The 15,000-nt window shown below is 32.9% G+C and overlaps 1 protein-coding gene across 2 annotated transcripts in view; it reads left to right on the top strand.

Annotated features, from left to right (window-relative positions):
- LOC145265602 (receptor-type guanylate cyclase Gyc76C-like) overlaps positions 1-15,000 on the top strand; it is a 644,892-nt gene that overhangs the window by 362,339 nt on the left and 267,553 nt on the right. For both annotated transcript variants that reach the window (XM_080121613.1, XM_080121614.1), the window contains one exon: positions 5,107-5,215. In XM_080121613.1, coding sequence (XP_079977739.1) covers positions 5,107-5,215 — 109 coding nt within the window. The remainder of the gene's footprint in view (positions 1-5,106; positions 5,216-15,000) is intronic.

The raw sequence follows: 15,000 nt of genomic DNA, 5'->3' as shown, positions 1-15,000 counted from the left end.
TTTTAATGAGACTAAACCCAACTTCGTGTTGACCCACGATTCGGCCTCGCAGAAATTCTAACTGACGCTCCATTGGTTTGTAGCATAATTCAATGTTGTTAGATGTAATTTTAATGAGATACTCAAGTTATTTCAGCACTATTCTTAACTGTAAAAGTTTAGGAAAAATATTTTTCTTAGTGTCTATTCTTTTTTGTCATGTATATATATATATATATATATATATATATATATATATATATATATATATATATATATATATATATATATTTAAGTAAAAATATATTTTCTTATAATATATATCAATCCTTATTTAAGAAGCTCAATGTAATTACAGAGCAATATAGAGAATAAATGACAAAAAACTATATTCCAAAATTCATGATGTTGGCCATCTTATAATTTATTCCTTTAATTCAGTTGACTACAATTCTTGATAGTATCTGTTTCGTAGCGCAAAATCAATCACTTAATTATTATATCAATCAGTGAATCGATTTTGCCCGTAACTCATCAGAAGAAATAGCAACAATCAATTCGTCAAAAGGAAATGAAGTGTGATTTGACATGATTAAAATCCGAAAAGTGGTGATTTCCTTGTAAAAAAAAAAGGTTAACCGAAAACAAAATATTTTTTTCTATTAGAGATAAATTATGTGCGTTTATTTTTTAGGGGGGGGACGCCTACTTTTTTACACGATTACGCATGGTTTTACAACGTTGCCAATTGAACTTAAGTTAGTGTGAAATTATTTAACATCCACAAAGAATTATTATGGCCCAGAAATTATGATTATTTTACGTTAAATTTATATTTGAAACTGAGCTTCCACTCTGAATATGAAAACAATGGCTTTTCTTGCCGTCAAGTTTTTGAAGGGTTTCACACGTAATCACCTATAGAAGTAAAAATTCATTTTGGAATGTGTTAATCTACAATAATCTATATATTAATACGATAGCGTGTGTGTTCTTTTGTGTGTCACGCTTACATCTGGATCATTTCATTGTTATGTTCTTCTATTTTTTGCCATAAATATTTTACCAAGAATTCTTCATAAGTTTTGGTTTCGGTTTCGAATATTGCTAATGACACTTAAATCATCTATTTTTTTTTTATAAATAATTTTATCAAGAATTCTTCATTTGCTATCATAGATAAATGCTTTTGCAGTTTTAACAACAAAGCTACAATAATATCAGAGCATCTCCATTTACACTGGACATCTACAGAGTGACAACATCAATAGATTACATATGAATGAGTCCTCTGTAGAATTTCCACAGGTCTCGCTAGTTATTATTATTATTATTATTATTATTATTATTATCATTATTATTATTATTATTATTATTATTATTATTATTATTTGCATCTCGATTTTGCTTTTGTTTTTTACAGCAAAGCAAATAAGTTTAATAACCCACCAATATATTATAATTAAAATTAAGTTTTCACCTCATTCATATAGAGAATGCACTGAATAGTTTACCAAGCCTACGCTCTCTCTATGTTAAAAATGGTTTTCTAAATAGTAACATTATTATTAAGAAATTCCTTCGTAAAAATGTGAGGGGCGTTGTTAAATATTTTGTTCTTATATGGTTTTCTCAGTTTGCTTTCCAATCGTCGACTGTTTTCAACTGTTTATGAAAACTCTCAAGTAGCATGTTGTACACTAACGACGAACTGATACAACTTGGCTTTGTTTTAAATCAAAATAAGTCATTTATCCTTTTTATTTATTATCATCCTCATCTTTTTATACTTGTTTCACGACGTTTTGGCCAACTATTCCTCTGGCCTTCGTCAGATGGTAACCGCGGCGGGATAGGAACTTCGAATCTCCTAACTGCATCCACTGCAATAATGAATTACAATTAAAAATAGATATAAATTTTTTGTTGTCTTACAATTTTTAATCAATTAAAAGAAAACATTTCAGAAAAAAAATATACGCGGAAATTAGCAGATATAATTTAATAATTTTAAAATTTACAAAAAAAAAATCAAATCTCTAATTAAATATTAAATGTTTGTTTTTTTAAAAAATAATTATTAGATCAGGGTTAAGGTTTCGAATGAAGAAGATTTCATTTTTTTCCCGTCATATTTTTCCTTTTGGCAATGGTTTCAACCATTTGTTTGATTAAAAATTCGATAATATGCGTAAACGCTTACTTTCTTAAGTGATCTTATGGTGAATAAATGTATATAAGAGCGCATTTGAGCGCATGTGAAAATAGCAGCAGCAGCAGCAGCCGAAGGGTAGATGGCGAGCGAAATTATTAGCAGCAGCAGTCGTTTGAGCACGTATGCAAGTTAGCAAATGTGCGCAGGTTTGCATCACAAGAAAAAGAAATTAAAAGGCAGCTCGAGATCTAAGAGCAGCAAAGTACATGCCGAGAAAGATGAACGTATAAGGTTAATATATGGACGTGTGGCCCCGTGTTGTCGGCGAGAGACTTTTAAGCTGGTGTCCACACGGCAGGGTTTTGTTAATCTCATGGCAGACGAAATGGATAGCAAAAACAAAACAAGAAACCGGCATCATTTGAAAGTTACGATAATAAATGACTTTTTCCTAAAACAGAAAGAAAAGCCGACTCGGATTTTTGTTTTCTTCCTGTTTTTTTTTTGTTTTTTGTTTGATCATGCGATGTTACATATTGCCTCTACGAGCGTATCTCCATTAAAACACTTTGAGGAAACGCTTCAAGCCTGCTCTCGGCCCGCAAAATCATAAAGAAATCCGAAGAAACTTTCATTATATTTTCATATTTTGTGAAAGGAATTTCATTAATTAAATATTTTTTTTGTTGTATAAATTTAAATCATATTTGATAAATACGTATGAATCGATCTTTTTTCCGTTAATTAATAAAATATTTATAACCAATTTTTTGTTGTTGTATAAATTTAAATCATATTTGATGAATACGCATGAATCGATCTTTTTTCCGTTAATTAATAAAATATTTATAACCAATTCTTTTTTTCGTTAATTAATAAAATATTTATAACCAATTCTTTTTTCCGTTAATTAATAAAATATTTATAACCAATTTTTTTTGTCGTATAAATTTAAATCATATTTGATGAATACGCATGAATCGATCTTTTTTCCGTTAATTAATAAAATATTTATAACCAATTCTTTTTTCCGTTAATTAATAAAATATTTATAACCAATTCTTTTTTCCGTTAATTAATAAAATATTTATAACCAGTTCTTTTTTCCGTTAATTAATAAAATATTTATAGCCAATTTTTTTGTTGTATAAATTTAAATCATATTTGATGAATACGCATGAATCGATCTTTTTTCCGTTAATTAATAAAATATTTATAACCAATTCTTTTTTCCGTTAATTAATAAAATATTTATAACCAATTCTTTTTTCCGTTAATTAATAAAATATTTATAACCAATTTTTTTTGTCGTATAAATTTAAATCATATTTGATGAATACGCACGAATCGATCTTTTTTCCGTTAATTAATAAAATATTTATAACCAATTCTTTTTTCCGTTAATTAATAAAATATTTATAACCAATTCTTTTTTCCGTTAATTAATAAAATATTTATAACCACTTTTTTTTGTCGTATAAATTTAAATCATATTTGATGAATACGCATGAATCGATCTTTTTTCCGTTAATTAATAAAATATTTATAACCAATTCTTTTTTCCGTTAATTAATAAAATATTTATAACCAATTTTTTTTCCGTTAATTAATAAAATATTTATAACCATTTTTTTGTCGTATAAATTTAAATCATATTTGATGAATACGCATGAATCGATCTTTTTTCCGTTAATTAATAAAATATTTATAACCAATTCTTTTTTCCGTTAATTAATAAAATATTTATAACCAATTCTTTTTTCCGTTAATTAATAAAATATTTATAACCACTTTTTTTTGTCGTATAAATTTAAATCATATTTGATGAATACGCATGAATCGATCTTTTTTCCGTTAATTAATAAAATATTAATAACCAATTCTTTTTTCCGTTAATTAATAAAATATTTATAACCAATTTTTTTCCGTTAATTAATAAAATATTTATAACCAATTTTTTTTGTCGTATAAATTTAAATCATATTTGATGAATACGCATGAATCGATCTTTTTTCCGTTAATTAATAAAATATTTATAACCAATTCTTTTTTCCGTTAATTAATAAAATATTTATAACCAATTCTTTTTTCCGTTAATTAATAAAATATTTATAACCGATTCTTTTTTCCGTTAATTAATAAAATATTTATAGCCAATTTTTTTTGTTGTATAAATTTAAATCATATTTGATGAATACGCATGAATCGATCTTTTTTCCGTTAATTAATAAAATATTTATAACCAATTCTTTTTTCCGTTAATTAATAAAATATTTATAACCAATTCTTTTTTCCGTTAATTAATAAAATATTTATAACCAATTTTTTTTGTCGTATAAATTTAAATCATATTTGATGAATACGCATGAATCGATCGTTTTTCCGTTAATTAATAAAATATTTATAACCAATTCTTTTTTCCGTTAATTAATAAAAATATTTATAACCAATTCTTTTTTCCGTTAATTAATAAAATATTTATAACCAATTCTGTTTTCCGTTAATTAATAAAATATTTATAACCAATTTTTTTTGTCGTATAAATTTAAATCATATTTGATGAATACGCATGAATCGATCTTTTTTCCGTTAATTAATAAAATATTTATAACCAATTCTTTTTTCCGTTAATTAATAAAATATTTATAACCAATTCTTTTTTCCGTTAATTAATAAAATATTTATAGCCAATTTTTTTTGTCGTATAAATTTAAATCATATTTGATGAATACGCATGAATCGATCTTTTTTCCGTTAATTAATAAAATATTTATAACCAATTCTTTTTTCCGTTAATTAATAAAATATTTATAACCAATTCTTTTTTCCGTTAATTAATAAAATATTTATAACCAATTTTTTTTGTCGTATTAATTTAAAACATATTTGATGAATACGCATGAATCGATCTTTTTTCCGTTAATTAATAAAATATTTATAACCAATTTTTTTTCCTACTTTTTACATACCAGACGTTTCACCTATTCAAAGGCGAGAATATTTCTTGGCCGGACGGCAGAGGACCCCCACTAGATGAACCCCCGTGCGGTTACAGAGGAGAGAAATGCATCCCCGAGAAAAGTATGTGCAGACTTTTATTCTTTACTGTGCAACTGAACTGCACTTAGTGCTTTATCCGTTACGTCATGTTTTTTTTTTTTACATAGGCATCACCGCGTATCAAGGCCCAGATGCCACCCGGGGATAAGGGTTAAAGAATGTACAGTATACAATTGGACAATATAGTAATCGTTAGTAATGGACATTCGGTAAATTTGTTAACTTATATGGAACGGCTCATCAAGTACTTGTTTACGTTGGACTTGAAGACAAACATATTGTAGTCAGCTGGAAAGCAGGCAAACAGAAGACAATTCCACAGGCGTGCACTTTTAAGAAAGAAACTTTGTTCATGGAATCTACATTTAGGTTTAAGCACGAATACAAAGTACATTATGCGCCAAATTTCAGGTAAAAAAGCATACGCCACATAAAACCTGTTTCAGTGTAAGAAAAGTATCCGTATATTAAATCTAATCTTTATTTATCTGCATTAGTCATCGTATTCCTATGTACTGTAACTCATATTTTATTATTGGTTGTGAATGAAAAACACAGAAATGTCAGTTCAACAACATTTGTTCTCTTAACTCTGTTGTGTTGAGTGTCATCCTCCCTTTTTATATCCCAGCAATAGTCTGCCAAACATATCAAGATTCCATTTTCCATCACTGAAATATTATGATTGAATCCCTCGCCATTTGCATCACTCACATCACTAAGATTCTCAGCGAAAAATTTCCAAAGTGAAAATTTTGAAAAAAAACAAAACAAAAAAAAAAAACAACGTAATTTGAGAAAGAGAAGGACAGAAATAAATTTTCCATTTCCATACAATTGACCACAGATATCTTGTACTTTTGAATGTTGAACTGTGTTGTTAATGTTGTTTGAATCACAGATTAAAAAAGAAAAAGTTACAATGGTTCCATCTTTATGTTGCTTTTTCAATTAACATTATACACATGTGTTGTCGTCGGCCAAGTTCTTTTTTGTTTATAGATGCAAAACCACTCGAACATAAATACAAATCAAATTTGGATATTGATACAAAATAATAAAGAATCTCGAACGAAATCTTTTATTTTAATCCATTGAGTAGCATGTTCCTATTTCATCACAAGGATGGTAACATTCAACGTTGGCAAGACTAAGGTTCTTCCCTGTAATTATCACATGAAACATTCTTAACCACTGATAGACATGGCTAATGATTCATTATCTGAAAGATCTCAGTTCTAACTGTTCAGTTTAACGTTCACATGAAACATGAATTGGAGTAAACACATTGTGGCCATTACCAAGGCTGCCAGAAAGGAAGTGAGCTTTCTCTACTGCGCTAGAAAATTAGCTGCTTTTCTATATATGGACCGAAAAAAAATTTTTTACAAGAAAAATCTGAAAAAAAAATCTTTATAATGTACGTAATTGTCACTGCATGAAGATGTCATATTCCAAAAATCACGTAAATCAATCAACTAGTTTTTTTTTATTTAAGAAAAATAAATATTATCACACGGTTTATCGAAGATTTGCTGCACGCCATCTTGTTTGTAGGTTAACGGCACTGACTACACCTGGCGGAAATATGGTGGAAGTATGGGATCAACAAGGGCAGACCATCGACTTTTAAAAAATTTTTTCTTACATGTCGAAAACACACTTTTTTCATACAAATAAAAAATAATAAATTAACATAAGACTTCTTTCCCTAAAACGAATGCTAAAACAGTTTTTTTAAATAAACTTTATTAAGCGAACATGAAAAACAAAATGTCGAAAACATTTTTAATAGAAATAGAAACCGATAAATTAACATAACGACTTGTTTTCCTAAAAAGAATAAAGTCTCTTTCTCAAACAACCCCCAGTGTTTTCGACATTCTCTTTAATAAAAGAAGTCAATTTATTTATTTATTAAATAAATTAATTTATTATTTTTTATTTGTATTATAAAAAGAAGTGTTTTCTACATTTAAGAAAAAAAATTTTTTTAAGTCGATGGTCTGCCCTTGTTGATCCCATATTTCCACCATATTTCCGCCAAGTGTCGTCAGTATCGTTAACCCTCAAACAAGATGGCGTGGAGCAAATCTTCGATAAACCGTGTGGTAATATTTTTTTTTTTTTAAATAAATACTTGATTGATTTACGTGATTTTTGGAATACGATATCTTCATGCAGTGACAAGTACGTACATTATAAAGATTTTTTTTTTTTTTCATTTGTGCTATCTCTTTGAATCCCCTGGTTCTCAATCTTTTATCAGTGTCAATTATTTTGACCTCGTTTCGCAAAGGATGGTGTGTTCTTTTTTCTTGCCATATGTAATTAATTAGTCCCGAATTTTCACCCTCTCCCCGTGTCACGGCTTTACGGCGTTTTTCTAGTCTTACCTTTAAGGGGTGACCTTTCTATAGTTTTCTGCATTATAGTGTTTTCTTGTTTTTACTCTTTTGCAACCCTAACAACGCATTTTGAGTAATAGATGCTACTTTTTGGGGTTGTGTTCAGCAGGGGACTGTAGGGAGTTGACCAGCGAAATATCTGTTCACATTATATTTCAGTTTCAGCAAGTTTGTCCAGTCAATGAAACTGGAAACAAGGAAGGAATACCCGGAAAGACAAAAAATATCTAGAGAGTTCGACATTGAAGGGGTGTGATTTTGCTGCTTGTCATGTTAGTCGGGAGTATGTAGATTGTAGCTAGACGTGTTTTTTTTTTTTTTTTTTGTGAATGTTTTTGTGCAGGGAACCAGAGATTCGAGCTCAGTGGAGTAGCTACCATGAAACCAACACTAGAGCAGAGAAAGACTAGTAACCACTTGTAACAGAGCGCGGATGGCCGCGGTGGAAAATATCAGCAGCAGCTGTAAGACAAAAGCACATATGCAAATTAGGAAGTGTGCGCGAGCGTGCTTCTGAAAAAGAGAGAAAGAGAAAAAAGGACAACACGTGCTCATAGAAGAAAGAGTGCAGTCGAAAAAGATGGACGCATAATAAATGGCTGTTTACGGCCGACGTGCAGTGGAGCAGAAGCGAGAGACTTTTAAGCTGGTGTCGATACGAGAGGAAAGAAAAATAGTAATAAATGACTTGTGTTAAAAAAGAAAGAAAAGCCGAGTTGTATTTATTTATTTTTATTATTGGAATCCTTTTTGAGATAAGCAATTTATACATTTATTTATTTATTTTCGGACTACTATCCTCATCTTCTAGTTGTTGTTTCACACCGTTTCGCCCAACTATAGCTCTGGCCTTCGTCAGGTGGTAAACAACGACGGGATAGGGATGCTGAGTCTCTTAACTGTATTCCATAGTTGTCGTCTCACAATGTTTTGACCAACTAAGCTTCTGGCCGGTTTTGGGTAGGCTTGAAACTATTCTCTTCAGACAGTGCTCACCTGAAACCGTATAGATTCAATGCCTCTATCCATGGCGCTATGGGTTTCGAAGGGCGATTAAAGTTGGATTTTTTTGGTCTTATAAATCCAAGTTTTTTTTTTTTCTGGTCTTCCATCATTTTGTTTGTTTGTTCCTTTGTGACGGTGTCGGACGACGTGGGGGTCCGAGAGAGGTTTGAACTGTAACGAATACGATTTAAACTGTAACGAATACGGCTTGAACTGTAACGAATACGGTTTGAACAGTAACGAACACGGTTTGAACTGTAACGAATACGATTTGAACTGTAACGAATACGATTTAAACTGTAACGAATACGGTTTGAACTGTAACGAACACGGTTTGAACTGTAACGAATACGATTTGAACTGTAACGAATAAGGTATGAAATGTAACGAACACGGTTTGAACTGTAACGAATACGATTTCAACTGAAACGAACACGATTTGAACTGTAACGGCCATGTTACACTTTCTTTTTGCGAAGAAAGAGTCTGTGAGGAAGAAAAAGAGGGCACCTCCCCCCACCACACTTTCACGCTTTCAACCCGAAGAAACACAATAGGCCCTCGTGCGCGTAAAGCCAACCATGGCCCAATTATGGGAACGACCCTCGGTGCACAATTAGACAGCATTTCGCGCGCCAATATTCAACAAGTGACTCCTCAACCGATAGGCTCGCCAAACGTTCTCATGCTAAACAAACCCAAAACAAAAACACCTCCATCCCATCCCCTCCAAATACCAAAAAAAAAAAAAAAATGACGATTGAGTAATCAAGGAAGAATTCCTCTTCCTCACCCCCTGTTCTCCTCCTCCTCCTCCTCCTCCTCCTCCTCCTCCCTGTTCGCCAATTCTTCACGGCGAGAAATTGCTGAGCAACGCTCGTAACAATGTCTGCCTTCCTCTCACAAATCTGTTTTTCTTTCAACACCTATGTCTTAGCGTTATTGGCAGAACCATTTTTTTTTTCGTGCGTTTAGCGTTTATTGTTTTGTCTTGCTTTTTTCGCGTGTTGATTTCTTCATCTCATGTCTTGTCTGGGTTATGATTGAAACATCCCTGCAAGTGGTCTGACGATCAACTAGTGTCTGTTGTTTCAGTATTAAACTATATATATATATATATATATATATATATATATATATATATATATATATATATATATATATATATATATATAATTTTTTGGTGGGAGATGTATAATTATCTTGGTTGCATCTCAGCCCCACCCAAGCAATTGAAGTGGAGGTAGCTTTTCTCTAATCTTGTAATACTCTGTCTACTTGTCTATCTTGGTTTGTTCATATATATCTACCTGTAGATACAAAACTCTGTAAACATATCTATCTATCTATCTATCTATCTATCTATCTATCTATCTATCTATCTATCTATCTCACTCTCACACACACTCTCTCTCTCTCTCTTTATCTGTTTCTATACATTATTAATCTATATAATTATAAAACTCAAATGACCTTGTACCGAGTGATGTAACGCACTTTCCGGTTTACGACATTCGGTTGCGCATGCGCGCATAAAGATTAACCCATAACAACGTAAACAAATAAACATAAATCGCTTCTTTTGCAGACTTTGACCTGCGCACTGAAATATTTACGTTATTATTTCGAAATTATTATTTAACATGGGAAGAGTGGGGTTGTTTTGCAACTATTTTTTATTACAACTATACTGTCGCTATTTTCTTACAACTAAACAACTTAACCCGTTGACAAACATAAGAACAATTGTAGTAAAACCAAGACTATTACTACTACTACTACTACTGCTACTGCTACTGCTACTACTACTACTACTACTACTACTACTACTACTCTATCCGTCCCTTTTCCTTCCTTCCTTCTTTTTTTCTTTTTTGTTTACATTTCTAGATACAAAATAGTTGTGTGAGAACGGTGAATTTGTTGACCCATTTACTAATCTGTTTCAATATTAGTTTTATTTTATTTTATTTATTCAGGTTTTATTTATTTTTTTTTGCTTCAGGTTTTATTAATTATTCTTTTTAGATTTTAAGTTTCTATAACTTGGTTCAAGGATTCCAATCTGGGTTTTTCATTCTTATATTTCTCATTGGTAGGTTCATGTGCGTTTTTGCTGCTAAATGACTTTCATCGACGTTCAATTTGTAGGAAAATCATGTTTAATTTTCGATTTTTGAGCGATTATTCGGAAAAATAGGTAACCTTACACGAATAGGGAGGATTTTTTTTTATGTTTGAGTGATCCGTCCGTGATTTTTCATTTTAATATACTTTCATAGAAATGTTTCCGTTACGTAAAAAAAACTATTTTCTTTACGCCACAAGTGTCACGCTCATACATGAATTCCATGGCTAATATAATATTCTCACGGTAGTCTAGTAAAATTCTAAATGTTTATTTATTTATTTATGTGTATATATATATATATATATATATATATATATATAAATATATATATACATATATATATATATATATATATATATAGTAATTTATAAAATATATATGGCGATTAAGCTACACTGAATATTCTGCGTTTCATCCACTGTAGGATTCGTCAGGCTTATGCGCGAATTTTGTGGTTGCTTCTTGTTTTTATATATGTTGAGGATTTCTAGTTAGCCAATCAGCTTTCTAGTATCCACCGTGCCCCCTCCTATCAGCCAATGGGCATGCATTTTATCGAACAAAGGATCTGTTTTAGAACTAGGTTAGTGATTCAAGGTGGATCTTTCCCTCCTTTTTTATATTTTTTTATATATATATGAGTATACCTATGTGTATTTTTTTAATATATGAATATACCTATGTGTACACACACATGCACACATATATACATATATATATATATATACATACATATATGTGTGATCGTTTATGTATATTCATGTTTATTTAATTTATTTAAAAAAATACACATAGGTATACTCATATATATATAAAAAAAAGGAGGGAAAGATCCACCTTAAACCACCAACCTAGTTCTAAAACAGATCCTTTGTTCGATAAAATGCATGCCCATTGGCTGATAGGAGGGGGCACGGTGGATACTAGAAACTGATTGGCTAACTAGAAATCCTCAACATATATAAAAACAAGAAGCAACCACAAAATTCGCCCATAAGCCTGACGAATCCTACAGTGGATGAAACGCAGAATATTCAGTGTAGCTTAATCGCTATATATATTTTATAAATTACTAACTAGCTCTACCTACATATTGAGCACTTTTGAAGTAAATACTTAAAGTTTACGCATAAATCTATACTTTCGTATATTAAATTTGTGTGAGTAAATGAAGTTATATATATATATATATATATATATATATATATATATATATATATATATATATATATATATATATATATATTGCAAAGTTTTTCATTTAACTGGTGACATAAAGTTAGCCGTGCATAATAATCCTCTTCTAACAACTGTTGATGTAATTGAATTTTGTAAGCTTTCATATGAAGTTTTGCCCTCAGAATCTTATGCACAGTAGACTTTGGCAGCTCGAGCTCCAATGATGCCCGTCTTACAGACTTTCTTGGACTTGCAGTAAAGGATTCTTCTATGGAAGCAACACTTTCGTCACTGACACATGACCTTCCAGACCGTGGTTTATCATGAACAGAACCTGTCTCTTTAAATTTTTTCATCCATTTAACAATGGTGTTCCTATGAGGCGCTTTTTTATTTTATTCAATTCTAAAATTTCTTTATACAGCAATAGTAGATTTCAATTCAGCCAACCGAAGGACCCAGTTTACTTTTTCCTTAATTGAAGCCATGAGATCAAATTGATTCTGAAAAACAAAAGAAAATATTTTTTACTTATTTTTTACTTATCTAAAAATTGTTACGAATTTTGTGGTGAAAAATTATTCAATAACTATACTTAAAACTAGATACATGAAACTTTATAATATTTTTTACAGATTATTTCTATCGCAAATATAAATAAAGTTATACATTTTTTAAAGTGCATACGAACTTTATGGACACCCTGTATATGAATACATATATATTTATCTACTATTATATAAAAGGATCATCCCATCGGGACAAGATCAAAGTGTAGTATCTGTTCCGGCAGATGCTGCACTTAAGATGGTTTGTACCAGTCAATGGAGGGGAAACCCTCTATACTGGGACAATTATTATTTTTGGTAACCAGAGTGACCCCTTTTAGGGGAGCTGGTTTTTACCTCACATTAAAAACGGCCTTGTGCCTAATTTGCTCAGTGGGGGAGCAAATAAATACCATCTGTTCCGGCAGATACTGCAAGCTATGACTAGCTATGACTAGCAAAGACCAGATGTGGGGGCAACCCCACATGCCTGACCTTTAACCAGCTCCCATTTCCCACCTCTCGGGAGCTGGTCCCCTTTTCCCTTCCCCCTCCCTTCACTCCTCACATTAAAAATTGGCCTTGTGCCTAATTTGCTCGGTGGGGGAGCAAATAAATACCATCTGTTCCGGCAGATACTGCAAGCAAAGACCATATGTGGGGGCGACTCCACATATAAGACCTTGGTCAATGTAGGGGCAACCCTTCATACCAATTGTCACTATCCAGCTCCCCTACTCCCCGGGGAGTTGGTCCCCATTTCCCCTTCACTCCTCACTTTAAAAATCGGCCTTGTGCCTAATTTGCTCGGTGGGGGAGCAAATAAATACCATCTGTTCCGGCAGATACTGCAGGCTTTGACTAGCAGGGACCAGCTATGACTAGCAAAGACCAGATGTGGGGGCAACCCCACATATCTGACCTTACTTGTCAAGGATTCGTCACTTGACACTCAGCCCAACAGGTGAGGGGCCGGGAACCGGCCCAGCACCTGTTGGACTGAGGTACACCGCCTGGGTAATACCAAGGAGGTCCACCCTCCCAGGCCTTGCCACCGGGCTTTCCGGTGGGGCAAGTTTATTGCTTGCTGCCTGAGGCGCCCCGACCGGGGAATGCCGACGGGGTTACTCAGGCAATTTTTAAAATTGCAGGAGTGCCCCTCCTTTAGGGGAGCCTGCGGGGTTCCCACTTTCCGGCCTTGTGCCACATTTTGCTGATGTGGGCAGCAAATAAATAACAACCCCACATGCCTGACCTTTAACCAGCTCCCATTTCCCACCTCTCGGGAGCTGGTCCCCTTTTTCCCTTCCCCCTCCCTTCACTCCTCACATTAAAAATCGGCCTTGTGCCTAATTTGCTCGGTGGGGGAGCAAATAAATACCATCTGTTCCGGCAGATACTGCACTTAAGATAATTTGTACCAGTCAATGGAGGGGAAACCCTCTATACTGGGACAATTATTATTTTTGGTAACCAGAGTGCCCCCTTTTTGCCTACTTTTAGGGGAGCTGGTTTTTACCTCACATTAAAAACGGCCTTGTGCCTAATTTGCTCAGTGGGGGAGCAAATAAATACCATCTGTTCCGGCAGATGCTGCACTTAAGATAATTTGTACCAGTCAATGGAGGGGAAACCCTCTATACTGGGACAATTATTATTTTTGGTAACCAGAGTGACCCCTTTTTGCCTACTTTTAGGGGAGCTGGTTTTTACCTCACATTAAAAACGGCCTTGTGCCTAATTTGCTCAGTGGGGGAGCAAATAAATACCATCTGTTCCGGCAGATACTGCAAGCTATGAATAGCAAAGACCAGATGTGGGGGCAACCCCACATACCTGACCTTTAACCGGCTCCCATTTCCCACCTCTCGGGAGCTGGTCCCCTTTTTCCCTTCCCCCTCCCTTCGCACCTCACATTAAAAATTGGCCTTGTGCCTAATTTGCTCGGTGGGGGAGCAAATAAATACCATCTGTTCCGGCAGATGCTGCACTTAAGATAATTTGTACCAGTCAATGGAGGGGAAACCCTCTATACTGGGACAATTATTATTTTTGGTAACCAGAGTGCCCCCTTTTTGCCTACTTTTAGGGGAGCTGGTTTTTACCTCACATTAAAAACGGCCTTGTGCCTAATTTGCTCAGTGGGGAAGCAAATAAATACCATCTGTTCTTCAGATGCTGCACTTCTATTTCTTGTTCTCTTTCGGCGGAGGAGAACTCCTTCACGACTGAGACAATTTTTATTTTTGTACCTTTTCTCCACGTTAAAAAACGACCCTGGTGTCTAACTCTGTCCCGTGGGGAGGCATAGTAAATAGGTACTATTATATAAAAGGAACTCTGTCTGTGTGTGTGAGAGAGAGAGAGAAAGAGTTTTCCCATGGACTCCTAAACGGCTAGACGGAATTAAAAAAAATACCTAAATGTACTTCATGTGCCTGAGTTTGTTCTTAGAGATATTTTATCGGAATGTCTTCAATAAGCATCGACAACCAATAATCGAAAAAATTCAATGAAAGAAAACACAGGAGATTT

Source organism: Euprymna scolopes, chromosome 40 (assembly GCF_053919585.1).
Source record: "Euprymna scolopes isolate OS-2025 chromosome 40, ASM5391958v1, whole genome shotgun sequence".
NCBI lineage: Eukaryota > Metazoa > Mollusca > Cephalopoda > Sepiida > Sepiolidae > Euprymna > Euprymna scolopes.
This window is presented reverse-complemented; position numbering and strand designations above follow the sequence as displayed.